The sequence below is a fragment of the Amblyomma maculatum genome, chromosome 8, assembly GCF_055883805.1.
Source record: "Amblyomma maculatum isolate TAMU_Amacu chromosome 8, ASM5588380v1, whole genome shotgun sequence".
Classification (NCBI taxonomy): domain Eukaryota; kingdom Metazoa; phylum Arthropoda; class Arachnida; order Ixodida; family Ixodidae; genus Amblyomma; species Amblyomma maculatum.
The window spans coordinates 100,323,681-100,341,629 of NC_139351.1; the positions used below are offsets into that span (position 1 = coordinate 100,323,681).

A 17,949-nucleotide genomic window follows, 5' to 3' on the forward strand; every position below is an offset into this window, starting at 1 on the left:
AAGATCTTGTATCTTCGTAGAGCTTTAACCATGGGAATTGGGATTTGAAAATGGCTGGTTCAGAGTGGTATCCACAAAAGTTCTTGGAGTGCACAACCTCTGAATGCTCTGGCGCTGCTGGGTAAAATTGGGAAATGGGACTTGGAACTGACTGGTACTACAAATACCCGCACAAGATTTTGGAGTTAATAAATCCACGAGAGATATTTATTTTTTCACCACCTGCAGGCAATAACGCTTCTGAATGCACTGCGCTGGTCATTCAGGGAAGAGCAGAGAATACCTTTTATTCTGTGGCTTCTTCATAATCTCCATGTTGTCAAAAAAATGTTCTGTTTGCCTTCAGAAGCTCCATCCCCACTGACACAGGCAATCTTGATTGCTGTCCAAATACTCAATTAAAGGCATTTGTCATTCTGCTACAGAGCAAAGAAGTGACAATATGCTTTGCCATGCAGCACAGAGCTCTGAAAGATTGAGGACAGCAGAAACCTGCATAAGTGACCAGACCACTTAGAAAACTTTTCCTGTGATGAGCATTGCTGCTTCCCACGGCAGACTTGAGTGTGCCTCTTGGCGTGGAGACTAAAAGTGTATTTTGAAAGGCGTGGTTGATTTTCACTGAGGACGAATATCATTATGACATTTCTAGAAGAAATAGGCTGTCCATTCAAAGGAGCAAAACCAGTGAAAGTTTCAAAAACTAAATTTTACCAAATGGAAAGTGGTTAGAACTAGTACTATGGTCCCAGTTGTTTTTCAGTGCCCATTTTGAAGTTTCAAGTGTTCTCTTTCTTCTGACTGCATACAAGTAATACTAGAAAGGAGCAAACAAATCTGAAAGCAAATAAATTCATGTCCTAAAAGACCACCAAAAAGGAAAACAAATTTATTGTAAATTTTTCACTATCCTTCTGGTGCTAAGTGTATGTAACTGCAAAGTGAGAATGCTGATAAGCATGCACACGCAATTTACAACTTTAATGTGATAAAAGAAGTGCACTGAAAGTATTTTAGGTTTTTGCGCAGCATGCTTTTCTTGTTTTGTTACCTTTATCTCGCGTAGGATGTTTTGCGGTTCCATCTGCATAGTAGTAATACTCATGATACATTAAAACCTGACTTTTTTTCAGCGTTCCCTGTGCACTTGTTCCTCACTGGATGAGTTTTCAATTGTTACGTGATTAAAAACGCATTGACTTTCTTAACTACAGTTTAGTTGCCTACAGCAAGCAATTTCGAGTTCTCTAATTAGCGTACTACTGTAGTGCCAACCATGCATCATAGGCAGTCTGAAACCTACCAACTCTATGTCAGTGTTTTTCAAAGTCTCATTACAGCACATAACATGTGAAAGCAAATAAAGCGAAATTGTTTTTGTTCATTCCAGTTTAATGTAACGAGGTTCTGCTTACAGTGCTTACCATCGCTGCTACCATGGACAAGGTTCAGTGATGCACTATACTGCCCGAAACTTTCGTGATACTATTTTGCTTTCTGCCACTGACTATCATGCTGTCGTACTTCACACAGCATGTCCCGAACCTAGTGATCAAAATCATCCGCGGCGAGTATGAGCCCGTGCCTACTCACTACAGTGTCGAGCTTCGTCGTCTCCTCGAGAAGCTTCTACAAAAGGCACCTTCGATGCGGCCATCTATCAACCAGATCCTAGCAGAGCCAATTCTACTGCACATTATCTGCAACCTCTACCTCAGTGTTGGCTCTCTGCCCTGTGTTGCCCAGTAAGTAGCAACCACAAGGATGTGCATGCACGCTTTTAAGCAGCACAATTGACAGGCTGCAGCTGTTCATGTGCTGTTCTAGGAGGGTTATGTATATCCAGTGTTTTGAGCCAGAAAGCTCATGTCCACAGCCACACTAAGATAGATCTGGAGATGAGTGCCAGCTAGGTGCTTCCCATGGTGTAGGACACAGGGGGCTGGTTTAGCAGGAAAGACAGTGGCATGGTGTCGGTGATTGAAGGGGGGTGGGACATTATTTGCCCAAGAGAGTAATGTGAAAACCACTCTGAACCATGTTGCTTTGACTGGAAAACAAAAAGGCCCCCAGATGTGCATGATGAAAATGGAAATATTGAAAGGCTTAACAAAGAACTGTGCTTTTTCTCCAGGAAAGATCGTCTGTCCTCAACACTATCCCTTGCTAGCATTGGACGATGCTCCCATTACAGCTCAGGTATGACCATTATGTCCTTGCTTAAATTAGATACACTGGTACATGTACTGTACAAAGCAGGGCTAGTTTTGTACTTTGCCTTTAAAAAGGGTACATGTGCATTAAAAAAATGGAAATTTTCTTTAAACACTAAAGCTGTAATTGTTATTTTGACTGAGAAACCATGATTATTTCTCAGTGAAGTGCAAAAAATCATTGAAAAACTGGGTTGAAACACTCGCGGCGCTTATAATAGCTGCAGATCCAAACCATTTTCACATGAATTATGTGTAAAATGACGGTGTTGTCCCACAATCATGGTTGTGTGGTTGTGCAAGCTGTTATGTCTAATGCTTTGACTTCTCAAGGCCGGATTTGCCATATCATTCCCAGGAAGTATAAGAAATATACTTTCACCGCTAGCGCCAAGCTCTTTCGCAGGACCTTTGTAAACCTACAGTTACATTTTTCTCAGCTCTTTCCTGGAGTTCTGGTTTAGGCTTGCTGGTGAGAATGTATATTAAGAGGCAGCGCGAATAGACGGGGACGAACATCGTGTGGCCGTGTGTACATTGGCCAAAGTGGCCTCAATGAGAGATTGATTGAACACCGACGTCTAGTACATAACGAAGCCAGTGGCCATCTGGATGAGCACTGTGAAACAAATTATGCAAAGCGTCTAAGAAGTTTGAGTCACTGTTTGCAAAAATGATAGACAAAGCATAGGCTCGGACAGAAATCGGAAGGGTCATCATTGAGGCACTGGTGATTGCAAAGTCTGGAGACCAGTGTGTCAGCACCCCTTCTGTTTTACTGATTGACAAGGAATTCAGTTTCTTAAAACAGTTTTAAATGTGATCCTGCTTCTGCTTCGATGTATTGACACGTATTTCAAAAAAGTTTGCAGATAAAGGTTTAACATGCTTTTAGGACAATAGAAGGATGATGTTTTGTTTGATAATTTTTGTTACGCTTGGTCTCGTGTCTTGTGGGTTGTGTATAAAAGCTGCTCCCTGCTTTCAGTAAACTGCTGGTAGTTCAGTACCAGTCCTGTTGTCTTGTGTTCGTCCTTGTCTATTTTTTGCTGCCTCATATTAAGGCTTTCCTGCCCAACATTTTGTGCATTTAATTTAATTGCATTGAAACAAACTTGCCATGCATAATCCTTAGTGCCCTGCCGGGGTGACGCAGTGGTTACGGCGCTTGACTATTGTTCCCAAGTATGCGGGATCGAATCCCGGCCTCGGCGGCCGCTTTTCGATGGAGGCGAGAAGCAAGGCGCCCATGTGCTGTGTGATGTTAGTGCACGTTAAAGAACCCCAGGTGGTCAAAATTTCCAGAGTCCTCCACTACGACGTTTCTCATAGCCTGAGTTGCCTTGGGACGTTAAACTTCTCAAATCAACCAATCAATCAATCATATTCCTTGGTGCATGTAGAATGCAACTTTAGTGTTTTAGTGCTACCAGAGAGCAAATTATAATTAGCCCTGTATACGTGGACACGACAGCACCAGGTCGAGTCATCGTCGAGTAAGCGAGGTCACCATTACTCGACCCGGTTGGTGTCTACATGAACTCGCTTTCTAGCGAGTAAGCATCGCAGTGGCACGTAATGTCGAGATTTGAAGTTTTGTGCAAATTTTTACTTGCATTTAATTTTGTTGCCATTTGCTATCGAGAGCTTCAACTATTATTTTTTATCGCTGATGAGGGCTAAAAAGCATTCAACTTTGGCGACGCTCCTCGCCACTCCGGAGGCTTTTTGATCTCGGAGTTCGCCATAACTCGACTCCCTGGCTTGACAGCATTTAGATGCTTTTAGACAAGTGGGTCAAGCGAGTTAACCTACTCCCTGCAAGCGAGTTAACGCGACCGGCTTCGCGCCTATTTTACTTGACCCGACCGCGTATACATGAACCCGACAGCTGGTTTTTTACTCACTTGACAGGCTTACTCGACCCCACTCTGTCGAGTCCATATATACAGGGCTATTGTTAACATATTAGAAACCTTGGTTAAAGCTCTTGCGATGGCTATGAGAGGTTGACCTATATTCAAGTGCATGATGTGCCAAACCTTTGCATTGCCTTGAATCAGGCTTTGCACGCTTTTCCACTCTTCCAAGAAGTACTAACTTTAACTTTAAAAAAATATATATTTTCACATTTTGACTGCCAATATCCACCATTTTGACTGGACTTCTAGATAACTTTCAATCACGTTTTTCTCGCCTTGTTGGTTTAAGCCAAACATGGCTTCTGTGCACAGCATTTCATGTGCTTATTTTAGTTGCATATATAGCCTTTAAAGTGCAGAATGCAACTACCAAGGTTTTGCTGCAGTTAGCATTATTTTTAAGACCCCATTTCTTTTTAAATATTCAAGTACCAGCCACTAACAATGATACACCAGCTATCTCAAAATGGTGCATCTTAAAGGGAACAGTGAAGCATTAGTGACAAGAACTATTTTAAATAATTTTCTCTGCTCTGTCAAGGCTGCACAGGGATGCACTGCTTTTCACTCATGCATGGTATTTAGGGCAGGAACCGCCTTAAAGCTGGGAACAGATTTAGAAAGAAGAGATCAAGCTCTGTAAGTGGTGAGGCTTTCATTCGCCTACCTTTAATACGAAGGAGTTTCCGAGGCTCATTTAAACTGAGATTCTGCACTTGATGAATTTACTCTGCTGTGGATTTAATTTGCACAAAATATCATCATTTTTTATTATCATTTATTGGCCCTGAAATACCCCTTGAAGGGGGTATTACAAAAGGGGGGGGGGGGACATCAGAATAATGCAAATGGTCATTAACATACAGTGAGTATCAGTCATATCAGAGCAGGATAGAAGAGGAAAAAGTACAGAAACCCTGCAGATTGGCGTGGGCATTTACAAAATGACAGCAAAAAGGTAATGCGTGAATATAAGAACAATTCACTTCAGGTTTTCAGGTACTACACTGTCAGCAACTGCCGGAACTTACATGGATTGCATTCTATAACAATACATTCTGGTAATCCCATTCTTCAATGGGCTAGTTGGTGTACAGATTCTGGCATAGTGGCGAGCGCACAAGGAAGATGCACACAGAAGGTAATGGAACAAGATACGCGCTAGACTTGAAACGGAATTTTGCTCCGGAAAGGACGTATTTATATGTGTTTTTTACTTGTTGAATGCGTTAGAGGATCCGTGCAGGCGGAGAATGCTCATGGAGTTGAAAAGACTGTGCAAAGTTTAGAGGGCTTGGAGCAGAAGGGAGTCCCGAAGTGTAGGAAAACTAGTACAGGTTATGGAAAAAAAAACAGGCGATTTTCTACCTGTGTACCTGAGGCTCGATGTCTAGAGGTAATTTTATGCTGCTAATGCTGGAGTGGGTATCGTAGTCAGATGAAATAAAATGGTCTGCACAATTTTGGACAGCTTCTAGATTATCAGTTAAGTTTAATTAATTAATTAATTAATTAAAGATGTTAAAGTTGCTGTAAAGATTCATTACGTCTGTTTTTCTATGTTCCATGTTTATTGCCTTTGTCATGCAGATTGATCACTTTGTTTGCTAAGCATGAGGCAACACAGCAGCCATGGCCATATGCAAAGTGTTCTTGCAATTTGACACTGCCACTTGGCATGCTTGTGCGCTCTATACTGTGTACAGTTAAGAGTAATAGTAGTGCTATTTAAAGGGCCCATTAAAAGCTATTTACTAAAACTATAAAATGCGCACGAGCAATAGGTGTCCTATCAGTCGTCACAGCAACGCAAAAATATTTAAGCTAGCTTCATTAGCACTGTAGATATGGGCAATCGAAAATGATGCTCCTCCTCTCTTCCCTCAACTCAGTCCACGCTGGCGTGCAAGAAAAAAAGAAGTAAACAAGTCTACAGCACCCCGTCATGCCTCAGCAAATCCATATGACATCACATAGGGGGTTTGCTCACAGTGCACGCGGGGATGTGCCACCCCCAATCGGTTGCAAGCCGCCGCCAGGAGCACTTTTTGACAATTATTTGTAACTTATACACACCATGCAAAGCTTTCAAATTTGACTAAAGTGCTCATAAAGGGCACCTCTATGGATTTCCTGCATTAGAATATTACCGCGAGTAGCATTTAGGGGGCCCTTTAACAAGCAGTGTTAACAGTAAAGCTCATTCGTGCTTGTACGTTATCCATCCTGAAATTTTCCAGGAGATCTTTCAACCTCGCTGCTTGTTTGGGAGAGTGGCAGGGTGGCAGCAACGACGTTAGACATGCCTGATGGGCACAGCCACATCAGTGAAGTGGCTGTTGGGCTGAATGCAGTCGTGGGCATCACTGCACAAGGAAGCGCCATTACTTGGAACATGGTGCTGCTGGAATCATTAATTTCAGATAAGCTGTTTCTTTTTTAGTACTGCACATAGAAAGTGTGTGGCAAGTTGAACTGGTTCTGGAGCTCAGAAAAAACAGTGTATGCATGTAGTAAAAGATTTTCTTTTTTTTTTTTTTACTGTCATTCCACTACTTAGTGATAAAAGCAAATAAAATGACATTGCAATTTAATTTCTTCAGTTTAATTCTGCTCATAAGAATGTTTATAGACAGGGCATAATTTGCTTAAAATGCAGTTGCAATTGCTTGATTTAAACTTAAAAAAGAGAGGAAGGGGGAAGGCAATGTTAGCAATTTTCTGTCATGAAGAGAAAGAGGTACTTATGTTCAAACAAGCTCGCATTGAACATCGTCACTGCCCTTTTGATTTCAGGCAGGGAAAAAGACCTACAAACCGAAAGTTGTGAAGGACCACCACAACGATCACATTATACGCGCCAGCTGTGGGACTGATTTCATTGTTTTGCTGTCAGGTAACCTATCAACTCACCTCATTTACTTAGTTAGTTGAATTAACCAAAAGGTTACGAATGTCCTTTACAGTTCTTGCCATCAGCTCTCTTAAGCTTTCTTTCTTAGACCTTTTGCATATACGCATCGTATCATAGCCTAAGCTCTCGGTCTACTGTGCACTACTGAAATTCTATTAGTGTGAGGTTTCAACCCGCAACAAAAATGTGAGGATTCTCAACATAGGTTTTATACATAGCAGCCTTTTTCACTGTTCCTGTCTAATAGCCATTAAAAAAAAAGAAACGAAAATTAAAAAGCACTGCAGAATCTGTATTGGAGATATGCGAAAGCACGGATACTGCTGTTAATTGCTTAATTCACTTCTTGTTTACCCATTTTAGTCTTTGGTACTTTCAAATTGCACGCCAATCCCTTCCTATGCCCTTTTTCGGCTCTACTTCCTGTTGCGTGATGTCACCCTAATTGAATACCTTAATTAACTACATCAGTCTTTGGTACTTTCAAATTGCGCGCCAGTCCCTTCCTATGCACATTTTTGGCTCGACTTCAGGTTGCCTGATGTCACATGCTTGACGTCACCTTATTTGACTGATTTAATTAACTATTTTAGTATTTGATACATTCAAATGTGGCGCCAAGCCATTGGCTAATGAGACCATTTTCGCCTTTACTTTCACATGTTTTGCCTCTAATTAATTACTTAATTAACTTATAGCACTAATTATTTTTGGACACAACATTGTCACCCTCTATCGATTGACTCCACTCATTAACCTCTACCACTTCTCAATTGCTCACAACTGCTGCGGACACAATTTTGCTGACGCGGTCTGCGTACAGAAATCTGTGAACATAGCGAAGTAATGCTTTTGCATTAAAAGGTATGATACATAATGATAAACTAAGTCTCCAGACAAGCCAGGGAACTTTAACTTATTTTGTAGCAGTACTCTCTACAGAACTGTAAAATATAAAGTACATCTGAAAGGCAACATAGAGTGTTTAGAGTGGCATGAATCGTCTGTCTAGGCAAATGTAAATTTGACCTTTCCCATTACTACTTTGATTAATGCCCATTTCTCACAGAACGCAAGATTCTCCTGTCTTGTGGGTGTGGTGATTCCGGTAGCCTCGGTCATGGAGACCATTCTGACATTTATAGCGTACGTCTAACACGAATCAAACTCATACTTAATCTCGCTTACATGTAAGGTAACTCATTGGGCATTAATACTTCAGATTTTTCTTTTTTTCAGAAGCCGAAAATAGTGGAAGCTTTGCTCGGCCACGAAATATGCGACATGGCTTGTGCAGCATCACACGTCATAGCTATCGATGAAAAGCATGAAGTCTTCGCATGGGGAGATGCCAGACATGGTATCTGCTTTTTGTTGCTTATCCTTTTAGTGTTTTAACGCGAGATGCTATAGCTGCCACCTCGCGAGCTTGGCATATCTCATTATTGATATAAACAGCGCGAACACGAAAACAAGGGCCAAGAAACACGAAAGCCACAGCGCATGTACTGTGGCTTTCGTGTTTCTTGTCCCTTGTTTTCGTGTTCGCGCTGTTTATATCAATAATGAATAAGTACCAACTCGCCCAACAAAGTATCTTGGTATGGCATATCTCAGCCTTGTGAATGTGACATATGTCATGGCGCAATTCAATGCTAATTTGACAGCAGCCAACTACGTCTACATGGTCGAAGAGGCAAATTTCTTTTTTATTTGGCTTCATTCTTTGTTCAGCTTTATTATTTTCAGCTTTTTGCAGTCTGTTTAGGGGAGATTCAGCTCTGGTTGGGGCTTGGAACATACAGAGCAATAATGCTGCATGCAGACTGACTTGGTGTGCACGCATTGTCACAATACTACATAGCACTACAGAGTGGCACTGTATTCTAGTGTGCGAATCTTCGTCTTTTTCCTACATGCACTAAAAATTAAAAGTAAGAAGGTAACCTATTTGAAAAATGTGAGCATTCACATGTGCCTCCTTCTGTTCACTTCTTCCACAGGTATGCTAGGGGTCGAGCTTTCGGCTTCAACAGACCTTCCGGTGAAAGTAGAGCTTCCAAGGGGTGTCTTTCCCGTGCACTGCTTCTGCACTGCAGACAGCAGCTTCCTCATCACGGACGCAGGCGAGCTGTGGGTGTGCGGCAGCAACAGGTCCACACGCTAAGGAACACTTTGAGTCAAATTTCATTTCTTGGTCTTTTGTGGCCCTGTCCTGTTGATGTCCTTCACTTGGTAGCAACAGATGAAAAGACATAGGCTGAAAAATTTGGAATTGAAAATAAATGCTTTTAACTGCTATTTGATTCAAGCTCATGGCATTGAAAATGACATTAAAGAGAGTTACTGACTTCGTGGGTATTGCCCGCGGATGAATAGTGGTACGATATAGCCCCAGAGGAAATAACAAGAAGAATAACATTGGGTTGGATTGTATTTGGCAAGCACTCGCAGATTATGACTAGCAGCTTACTGGTATCGCTCAAGAGGAAAGTATACAACAGTTGCATCTTACCTGTACTCACCTATGGGGCTGAAACGTGGAGGCTAACCAAGAGGGTTCTACTTAAGTTGAGGACAATGCAGAGGGCTATGGAACGAAAAATGGTAGGGGTAATATTAAGAGATAGGAAGCGTGCAGAGTGGGTCAGAGAAATAACTCAAGTTACCGGCATTCTAGCGGAAATTAAGAAGAAGAAGTGGACATGGGCAGGACATGTAGTGCAAAGAGAGGATAACCGATGGTCGCTTAAGGTAACAAACTGGATTCCAAGGAAAGGAAAGCTTAGCAGGGGGCGGCAGAAAGTTAGGTGGGCGGATGAGGTTAAGAAGTTTGCAGCTAGCACAGAACCGGGTTAATTGGAGAAATATGGGAGAGGCCTTCGCCCTGCAGTGGGTATAGGCAGGCTGATGATGATGATGATAACCCCAGAGATCTGTCAATGGCAAAGTACTCGATGTCAACGTTGTCTGCTAGCGAATGCGTTCAGAGATAATGATAACCTTACCTCTAGGCACTTTCTAGTTTATAAAAGCTCCATTTTCAGTTAAAGTAGCCTGTTTGTTATTGCAATGCAGTAATCAGTTGATACAGGTTAACTTCTGCTTACCCCCATTTTCCCTGTTATGCATCCTATTCTGTTTGATGGTCTCTGAACGTTGTTGCAAGGCCAACAAGAGCCGTTCTACTCCTTTCAAGCATGCAGTTAGTAAACAATGTGCAAAAGGTTTCGACTGATAAATCAAACAAAATGTGGTGTCAATTTCGCACGTGTTTTTGCTGCTGAGGCAGCCAGTGCCATTCTAAAAAACGTCTGAAGTTACAGGTGTTCAACAAGCAGCCTCTAGAGTATAGACTTGGCCTTAGTATGATTATAATGACAACATCAAGCCCAACACAATGTCACTTTTTTTTTCGCTTGGCTCCACTTGTCATCATTTGTTTACCCTTAAAACTCTTAGTTTAGGACATTGCATAAGGGGAGCGGGGGTGGTGAAGCCATTACATAACACATTTTTTAGTAATATCAACCCGAAATACAAAGTACAGGATTCTTGTTATAGAAACAAATAAAAAACAAAAAAACAATATATCAACATGAAAGAGGCAACAACTTCCAGAGGGAGAAAAAGAAAACAAGATATCATACATAGCACTCAGAAACACAGAAAATACCTCAGCACTTGAAATGTGCTGTTAATAATTGCCTGGGTTTTGGGTAGAAAAGATTTGTTGAACGAGTTTGCGGAGTTGTGTAAGCGCTGCAAACTTAGTCATGAGGTGCAAAGTGGCAGGTGCAAGGCAGTGTTTCTTAGCTGTTGAAAAGTGTAATACATTTGTGGAGTAAACAAAGCTGTGAAATCGTACGCCGAAATGCCAGGGCTTGAAGATTGAGGGATGCCTTGATAAGGGTCATACTGTGTCATATGTCACACTGTGATGTGATAAAACGGGTTGTGCGATTTTCGATGGCGTTAAGCTGATTGGTTAGATAGTTTTGATGAGGATTCCAGATAACTGAGGCATATTTGAGTTTAGAATGGATGAATTTTTCATAGGCGAGTTCATGGATAGAATGGGGTGAAAAAGCGAGGGATCGTTTGATAAATCCAAGCAACTCAAAAGCTTCTGTACAAACTTTATTAATATGCTCAGACCAGGTTAGTTTGTCGTTCACGATTCCAAGATACCTGTATTATTCGCTTCAGAGAGTGGTATAGAATTTAATGAATGGACAGCTGAGGTTACTACGTTTTCTTGATACATGCATGAACTTGCATTTAGAAATGTTAATCTGTATTAGTCACGACATATTCCATGCTTCTATGAGGTCTAAGTTGCGTTGAAGCATATTGATTGTCTTTAGTATGCGGCGGTAAAGGACACAATCGTCTGCAAAGAGGCGGATACCGTGTGATACGGCACTAGGAATATTGTTTATAAATATCAGAAAAAGGAGTGGTACAAGCACCGATCTCTGAAAGATACCAGAGATGACTTTAGTACTTTTTGATTTGTGGTTGCCAATAACTTTATGTTGTGAGTGGCCACAGAGAAAGCAGTCAATCCATGATAAGAATAAGAGATCAGTGTGGAGGCACGAGGGTTTGGCCATGGAACGCCGATGCGGAACACGATTGAAGGCTTTAGAAAAGTCTAGGCAGATGATGTCAGTTTGGAAAGAAGAATCTACGTTTAAGTGAAGATCTGTGGTGAATTTGAAAAGTTGGAACTCGCATGAATGACCTAACTTATAACCGTGCCATTTTTCATAAAGGAAAGCATTAATGTCGAGGTGTGATGCGATCTGCGAGTATAAAGTGTGCTCCACTAGTTTGCATGAAGTGATATTAATGAAATTGGTGGCAATTCGAAGTATAGAATCGACTGCCTACCTTGAAATACTGGTGTCACTTTACTAGTACACCAATAATTTATATCACCGTTTGAAAATAATTTCCAGGGTACAGCTAGAAAGGCTCACAGTTCCCTTCACAATTTTGGCAGCTATGACAACTTAAGGTTGTCGGTGGGTTTGCCGATACCCTTATGGGCTATAAAAATTAGTGGCAGTATTGAGGGAATATGAAGTGTAGGTTCATACATGAACGCAAAGGAAAGATGTGAATTCATGACATCTGCATGCTTATCGTAAGGGACATGTAGGCCATCTTCATTAGCCAACCAAATGTTTTTAGTGCGGCTTTTGCTTGGAGTTACCAAAATCCAGAATTTCTTGGCGGTAAGGAATCTTTTTACAAGATCTTTGTAAAAAAATTTCTTTTTTAGAATGTCGTAATAGGCTAATGTATTCATGTAGGTACTTGTTCTACTTTTCCCATTTTTCAACTGAATTAGTGTGCTTGGCCACACAGAAGAGGTGCTCCTTTTTGTTTGCTAATCGTCATAGGGCGTTGCTATACCTTATTATATTCACCGGGCTTATTATAATTACCGGTTTCAACAAGGGATAAGCTTTTATTCTTGTAGAGCAACCAGTTTTGTTCTACTGATCTAGCATGTGCAGTTTGATGGAAGAAGTGGGAAAAATCTCTCTCTTGAATAATAGTGCAGAAATTGACTTTATTATAGTCATATATAGTTGCTTGGTGAGGAAGGGAACTGAAAAATTGAAAACAAGCACTTCATGATCACTTAGACTAGTGATGCTTGTTAACGACTCGTTTAACTCGAGATTATAAGCGAGAATGAGATTGAGAATGTCACCACTATGAGTTGGCACTTTAACTGTGCCAACTCATAGTGGGGTTAAACGTGAGGACCAAGTCAATAAAATTGTTCAACAAATCGGAAGGTGCTGAAATGTTTTCCCAGTCAGTATCTAAAAAGTTACGTCTCCACAAAGCAGGAAGTTGATGTGGGCAAAGCAGGAGTGTGGAGGACGGAGTGAAGGTTGGTAAGAAAGGGTCACAATTAGGAGGCTAATAACAAGCAACAATCTGATTTGTACAGGTTGGAAGGGCTAGTTTAATGCAAAGTATCTCATTAGAACAATTAGGATCGACAAGGGATGTATGCAATTTTGATATGTGAAAATAAGGACACCACCACCCCTTCTCGCTCTGTCACACTTGTAAGCAAAAAAAAAAAAAAAATATTTCATTGCCTGTGGTACTTGATGCCTGTGGTCAGCCAAGACCCGATAAAAATAGCATTATCAGTAGAACTGCCTTCAAGGAGGGATCATACTCCTTCTTTATTTGGGAGTTAACTGCGGATATTTGTTAATAATAGCGTCACCATCTAAGAAGCCTGTGCACTCCTGTAAGCCAATGAAAATTGATGAGGATTGGCCTGTAGAGGGTGGAAAGCAGGTGGTGGTGATGGCTATGACGGCGGCAGCTCTGTAAAAGAATCGGTTGTGTCACTGTATCAATCATGAGTTCTGTGAAACATACCTTGAACACAGCGTTAGTTTGTTGAGCATATACAAAAACATTTTTCGGGACAATCTGACCTTGGTGAACAGTAAACTCCAAAAAATGACTGATTTGCTTTTGGAACATGCAGATTTTGCACTTATGGGGCGATTCTTTATTTCCATGTAGCATCCCATTCGGTTTGCACGCTCAGTATCAGCAGGATCAATTAATGCACTAAGTTTCTCACACCAGAAGGAAACTACATATTCTTCAGGTCATGCCATTTCGTCCTTTACATCCGGAATTCTAAAAAAGATAAGGTTCGACCTACAAAGGCAGTTCTCTGTGTCATCACATTTTTCGGTGAGCTGTTTGATTTCAAATGAAAGCTTAGTTCTGTTCTAAATTGCAATAATGTGTGGGCAGGGCTTTTCAAGTGATCACTCCCAACATTTCTTTCCAAATCATCAACATGCAGAGGCAGATGAGTAACAATTTCTTCTATGTTACGCTGGGTACCTCAAATAGCTGGCACCTCAGCTATTATTGTGGCATTGTTCGAGACGTGCAGTGGCTTCAAAAATAGACTCTAGTGATACAGACGACCCAGGGTTAAGTTCCGTGTTACCTGCCAGAACAAGCATAAAAAAAAAAAGGATTGCATTAAAGTAATAGAAACATAGCAGGCGACACTGCGAGTAAGAATAGGTCATTTGAGCAGAACAGTGCCGAGAACGGCAGGTAACTAACCTACGCCAGAAGGGGCGAAATCATGATAGAGTTCTAAGCAGTGAAGTGACCCAAGTGGCTGCAGAGCGGCTGCTTCTCTTCTAGTCGATACATATCTGCCAGGTATCATACTTGACAAGGAATGGGAATGACGGAGGAAGGCAGGCTGCAAGTTCTTTGTGGGTGGTGACGAAAAGGTTCGAAGGTAAGTCAATAAAATTGAAGAATCCAGGGGTACTGTTGAGGAAGGAAGTCAGTGGCGTAATGCAAAATAGAAGCGTACTCAAGAGGAGGCGAAATTCTGACCGAGTTTTGAGTGGTGAAGTGCTCCCAGAGTACCAAGTGCGCTGCAAAAGATAGCAAACCTATTTTGAGCTTGCTTGCATTCTGCCGTGGCAACATTTGTGTCATCATCTCTCCACCACTGCTCAACTTGCTTTATTGCAGGAACAGCAAACTAGGCATTGGAAATCGTGGCATGGATGTTGCAGAATTCACTAGGCTTCCCCGGCACCTGTTTGCAGGCCATCGCGTGATTTGTGTGGCTGGAAATGAGGACAGCACCATTGTTCTAAATGGTGAGAAGATGAAGTTGTGGCTCCTTAGAATTGGACAGCAAAGTGCACATTATCAGGTGTATGAAACCTGGCAGCGACATTGCTGGTTGCAGAACTCCCTTTAAAAGGCATTTGCCTCTCTTTCTTGATTTGCATCCAAATGTAGCAGAACAGGTCTCTTTTATTAACCTTGTTTTCTTGTAATAGTTTATGCCTTCCACTGTGAGTAGAACGATGCAAGGGCAAACAGAATGACCAAAAAGAAATTAATCACTACTGACTTCCCCTTTCTGGATTTATGGCAGTTTAAATATGATTGCATCAACGTTTCACTTTCAAGTTTAGGAGTGGCAAGTTGTTATTTATCATTCATAGGACTTCTCAGTCAAGTTCAACTGCTCAAGAATCTTTCAGTGCCTTGTGATACTGCAAGCTCAAAAAGCAATATACCATTTTCTTATTATTGAATTTTGACCAGGAGTGCAAGTTTGTTCCTTGGTGGTATTCCGTGGTGTTGGCTGCACAGAAAGAAAGGGTGATGAGAGAAATTGAGAGAACGGCATGGTTTTACCCAGCTCGAAATGAAGAAGCTTCTGTACAGTAATGCTTACGAATTGATATAGTCATGAACATGCGACTTCCGACGAGAATGCATACCATGCTGTGGGCCTTTAATAGCTTTAACACTTACCAGCTATTCTGCACTCATGACTGCTCTGCAGATGTTGGTATGGTCTTCCTCCTCGGCACACAACCAAGCTTGGCTGCTGCTGCCACCAGCAACGGCACACAGGTCAGGATGGTCTCCCTTGAGACACAAGCTACACACATCGGATGTACAGGGGATCTGTTCGTGGCCATCCTTAAAGGTTCGTCAGCACTACATACAATTTTTCCCACCAATGTCTACTGAACACCACATCACTAACAGTCCATTTCAGCACGTTCCTCCCCGCATGAACTGCACGCTTATCTGTGGTCAAATTTTGCAGAAAAATGGCATTTGGTAGTGCATTTTTTTTTTATGCTGTATCAGAGCGTAGTACATATTTGAGGGCAACTCTACAGGTTTTTCGACATTTGTATATTCTCGTAAAAATTTTACTGTAGTGTTTCCTCTCCACCCTGGTGCATTCTGCCAAATTTAGACGCCGTGCGATAATTAATTCGCACGCAACTAGATTTTAGAATGTACAGTTTTTGTGGCCTCCATTCAGACGATATCTATGGGCAACACTGCGTTTGTGACCGTCCCAAACATTATACTTTCTTTAATGTCCTCTCCCCGCGTGATCATGAAAATTTGAGACCTGTTTTAGGCTATCTCGGACATTTTATGCACTGCGCCATGATTTCCATACTTTATTTTCGCCATCCAATGCGCATTTTCGCGATACTGTATGCGACATCGCCTTTTCGTCAACTGGAACGTCATTTCTGGCCATGAAACCAGTTTCAGTTTTGATTTGCTATTCTTTCTTTTTAAAAGTACTAGTTTTACTTGGAATTTCGAAAAACTTGTTTTTGTGTCGGAATGAGGGCACACCGAGGAATGTATTGAATCAAAAGCTAAAAAGATAAAAAACCATCGAAGTTCCTCTTTAAGTGCAGTAGCGTGTTTAATTGCTTCAAGTGGAATTGACTAAAAATCTGCATTGTCTATGTTGATGGCACGCAACAAAAAAAATGACAAAGATTCAACACTGCTGAACCAAATATTGAGCGAAAACATTAGCTGCGAGTGACCGAGCATTCTTCTTCTTTTTTTCTTCTTCCTCAGCCCACATATAAAGCCCCGCTTTAACCAACCCATATGAACGTGCCTTAGTGGCCTATAGGGGTAACGTGAACGCCAGGGTCCTAGCAGGCTGATTCCGACATAACCATCCCATGTGAAACAAGAGACCCAAATCGGCAGCTCCTGCCAGCCCATGTGTCACGTGGGGTGTGACATCACAGCGTCACGTGGGTAAGACGTAACTGCGGCTGGGTCATGCGAAGGCTTGAAATTGCGAGTAGTAGTGGTTTAGTCTTGGTTAGACCAGTAAATCTGCTTGAAAGACACAGTAGACTGTCCGGCTCGCTCTCCATTCTGGCTCGGACTGACGAGCCCGGGCAAGCGCAACTCCTTTATATTGCTCTCCACCACGCTACAGTCAGCAGTTTAGCTAGGGACGACACACCATAATAGACACCAACACTTGTACGTCAAAAGTCAACCCAAAATTTCACCTGGGTGACCCTGGTTGGGCAGGGGGCATGCTATGCTATGCATGGCTTTGCTGTGCGTAGACTGTTGCTATGTCAAGAACACCCTTAAAATAAGGCATTGCACGAGATTTGCGATCAGGTTTCACTGTGAGAGGTACTTAGAGACAGCAAGGTCGCACTGCCACACCTTGTTTGGTGGCAGCAGCATGAAAGTAAAGCAACATGAAACAGGTTGCTGCTTCTCTTCCTCAGCAGAAAAACATGGCTTTGCTGGCACAGCTGTGTTTTTTGCTTTGGCATCATCATTGAAGTTTTATGTGGAAGTTATTTCAATAAGAAAAAGGATAAAATAATGAACTCTTATGACTTTCGTTACAGCTGTTGTGTGCTACCCAACACTGGCAAGTGCAACTGTAACACTGCTCCATATTTAAATGGGAGCAGGAACAATATAGCAATGTCCTCTTAGTGAACGTACAGGCCCTGCATGTTGAGCATGGTCCTATGGAGGCAAGTGCTTGAGAATTACAGAGTTTAATCCCATTTTTGTTCAGAGTAAACAGTGCATTTATTGCCGACAAAGTGGAAACCGCCCAACTAAGCTTGTGACATCAAGGGACTCTGTGATCACCACTCGTGAGAGAATGGCAATGTAATATTTCCTCAAAGATCAGTATAGAATAAACTGTCTTCATACCACCCATTAGAGTTTGCTTGTGAAAACAGCCAGTATGCAGTGCTGACACGTCTTTTGTTTTTTTGTTTTTTCTAGCTCACAAAAGTTCCATTCCTAGTGCAAAAAACCTCTGTCATGCTTATGTTTCAGTTATACGCATGATTTCACCCACTCCTCCATATGCAGCGGTGGAAGCGCTGCTCAATTTGCTCCATTCTGCTTTTCGTGCTCCAAAATTGCTCCAAACGGCTGCCACGATGTTTTGCTATCAAATGCAGCTGAACACAGGAATGATGGCAGCACACTGGTGCCAGAGGTGCAATGCTTCTTGCGCTGGGCTTGA

At 41.8% G+C, this 17,949-nt stretch overlaps 1 protein-coding gene across 4 annotated transcripts in view; it reads left to right on the plus strand.

Moving 5' to 3' along the window:
- The window catches only part of niki (nimA-like kinase), a 30,314-nt gene that overhangs the window by 9,456 nt on the left and 2,909 nt on the right, over window positions 1-17,949 (plus strand). For 3 of the 4 annotated variants that reach the window (XM_084576971.1, XM_084576973.1, XM_084576974.1), the window contains 9 exons: window positions 1,534-1,745; window positions 2,135-2,199; window positions 6,376-6,533; window positions 6,932-7,031; window positions 8,119-8,195; window positions 8,289-8,409; window positions 9,053-9,203; window positions 14,610-14,740; window positions 15,442-15,588. In XM_084576971.1, the coding sequence (XP_084433097.1) occupies window positions 1,534-1,745; window positions 2,135-2,199; window positions 6,376-6,533; window positions 6,932-7,031; window positions 8,119-8,195; window positions 8,289-8,409; window positions 9,053-9,203; window positions 14,610-14,740; window positions 15,442-15,588 (1,162 nt within the window). The remainder of the gene's footprint in view (window positions 1-1,533; window positions 1,746-2,134; window positions 2,200-6,375; window positions 6,534-6,931; window positions 7,032-8,118; window positions 8,196-8,288; window positions 8,410-9,052; window positions 9,204-14,609; window positions 14,741-15,441; window positions 15,589-17,949) is intronic. The other variant, XM_084576972.1, reaches the window with a different exon arrangement.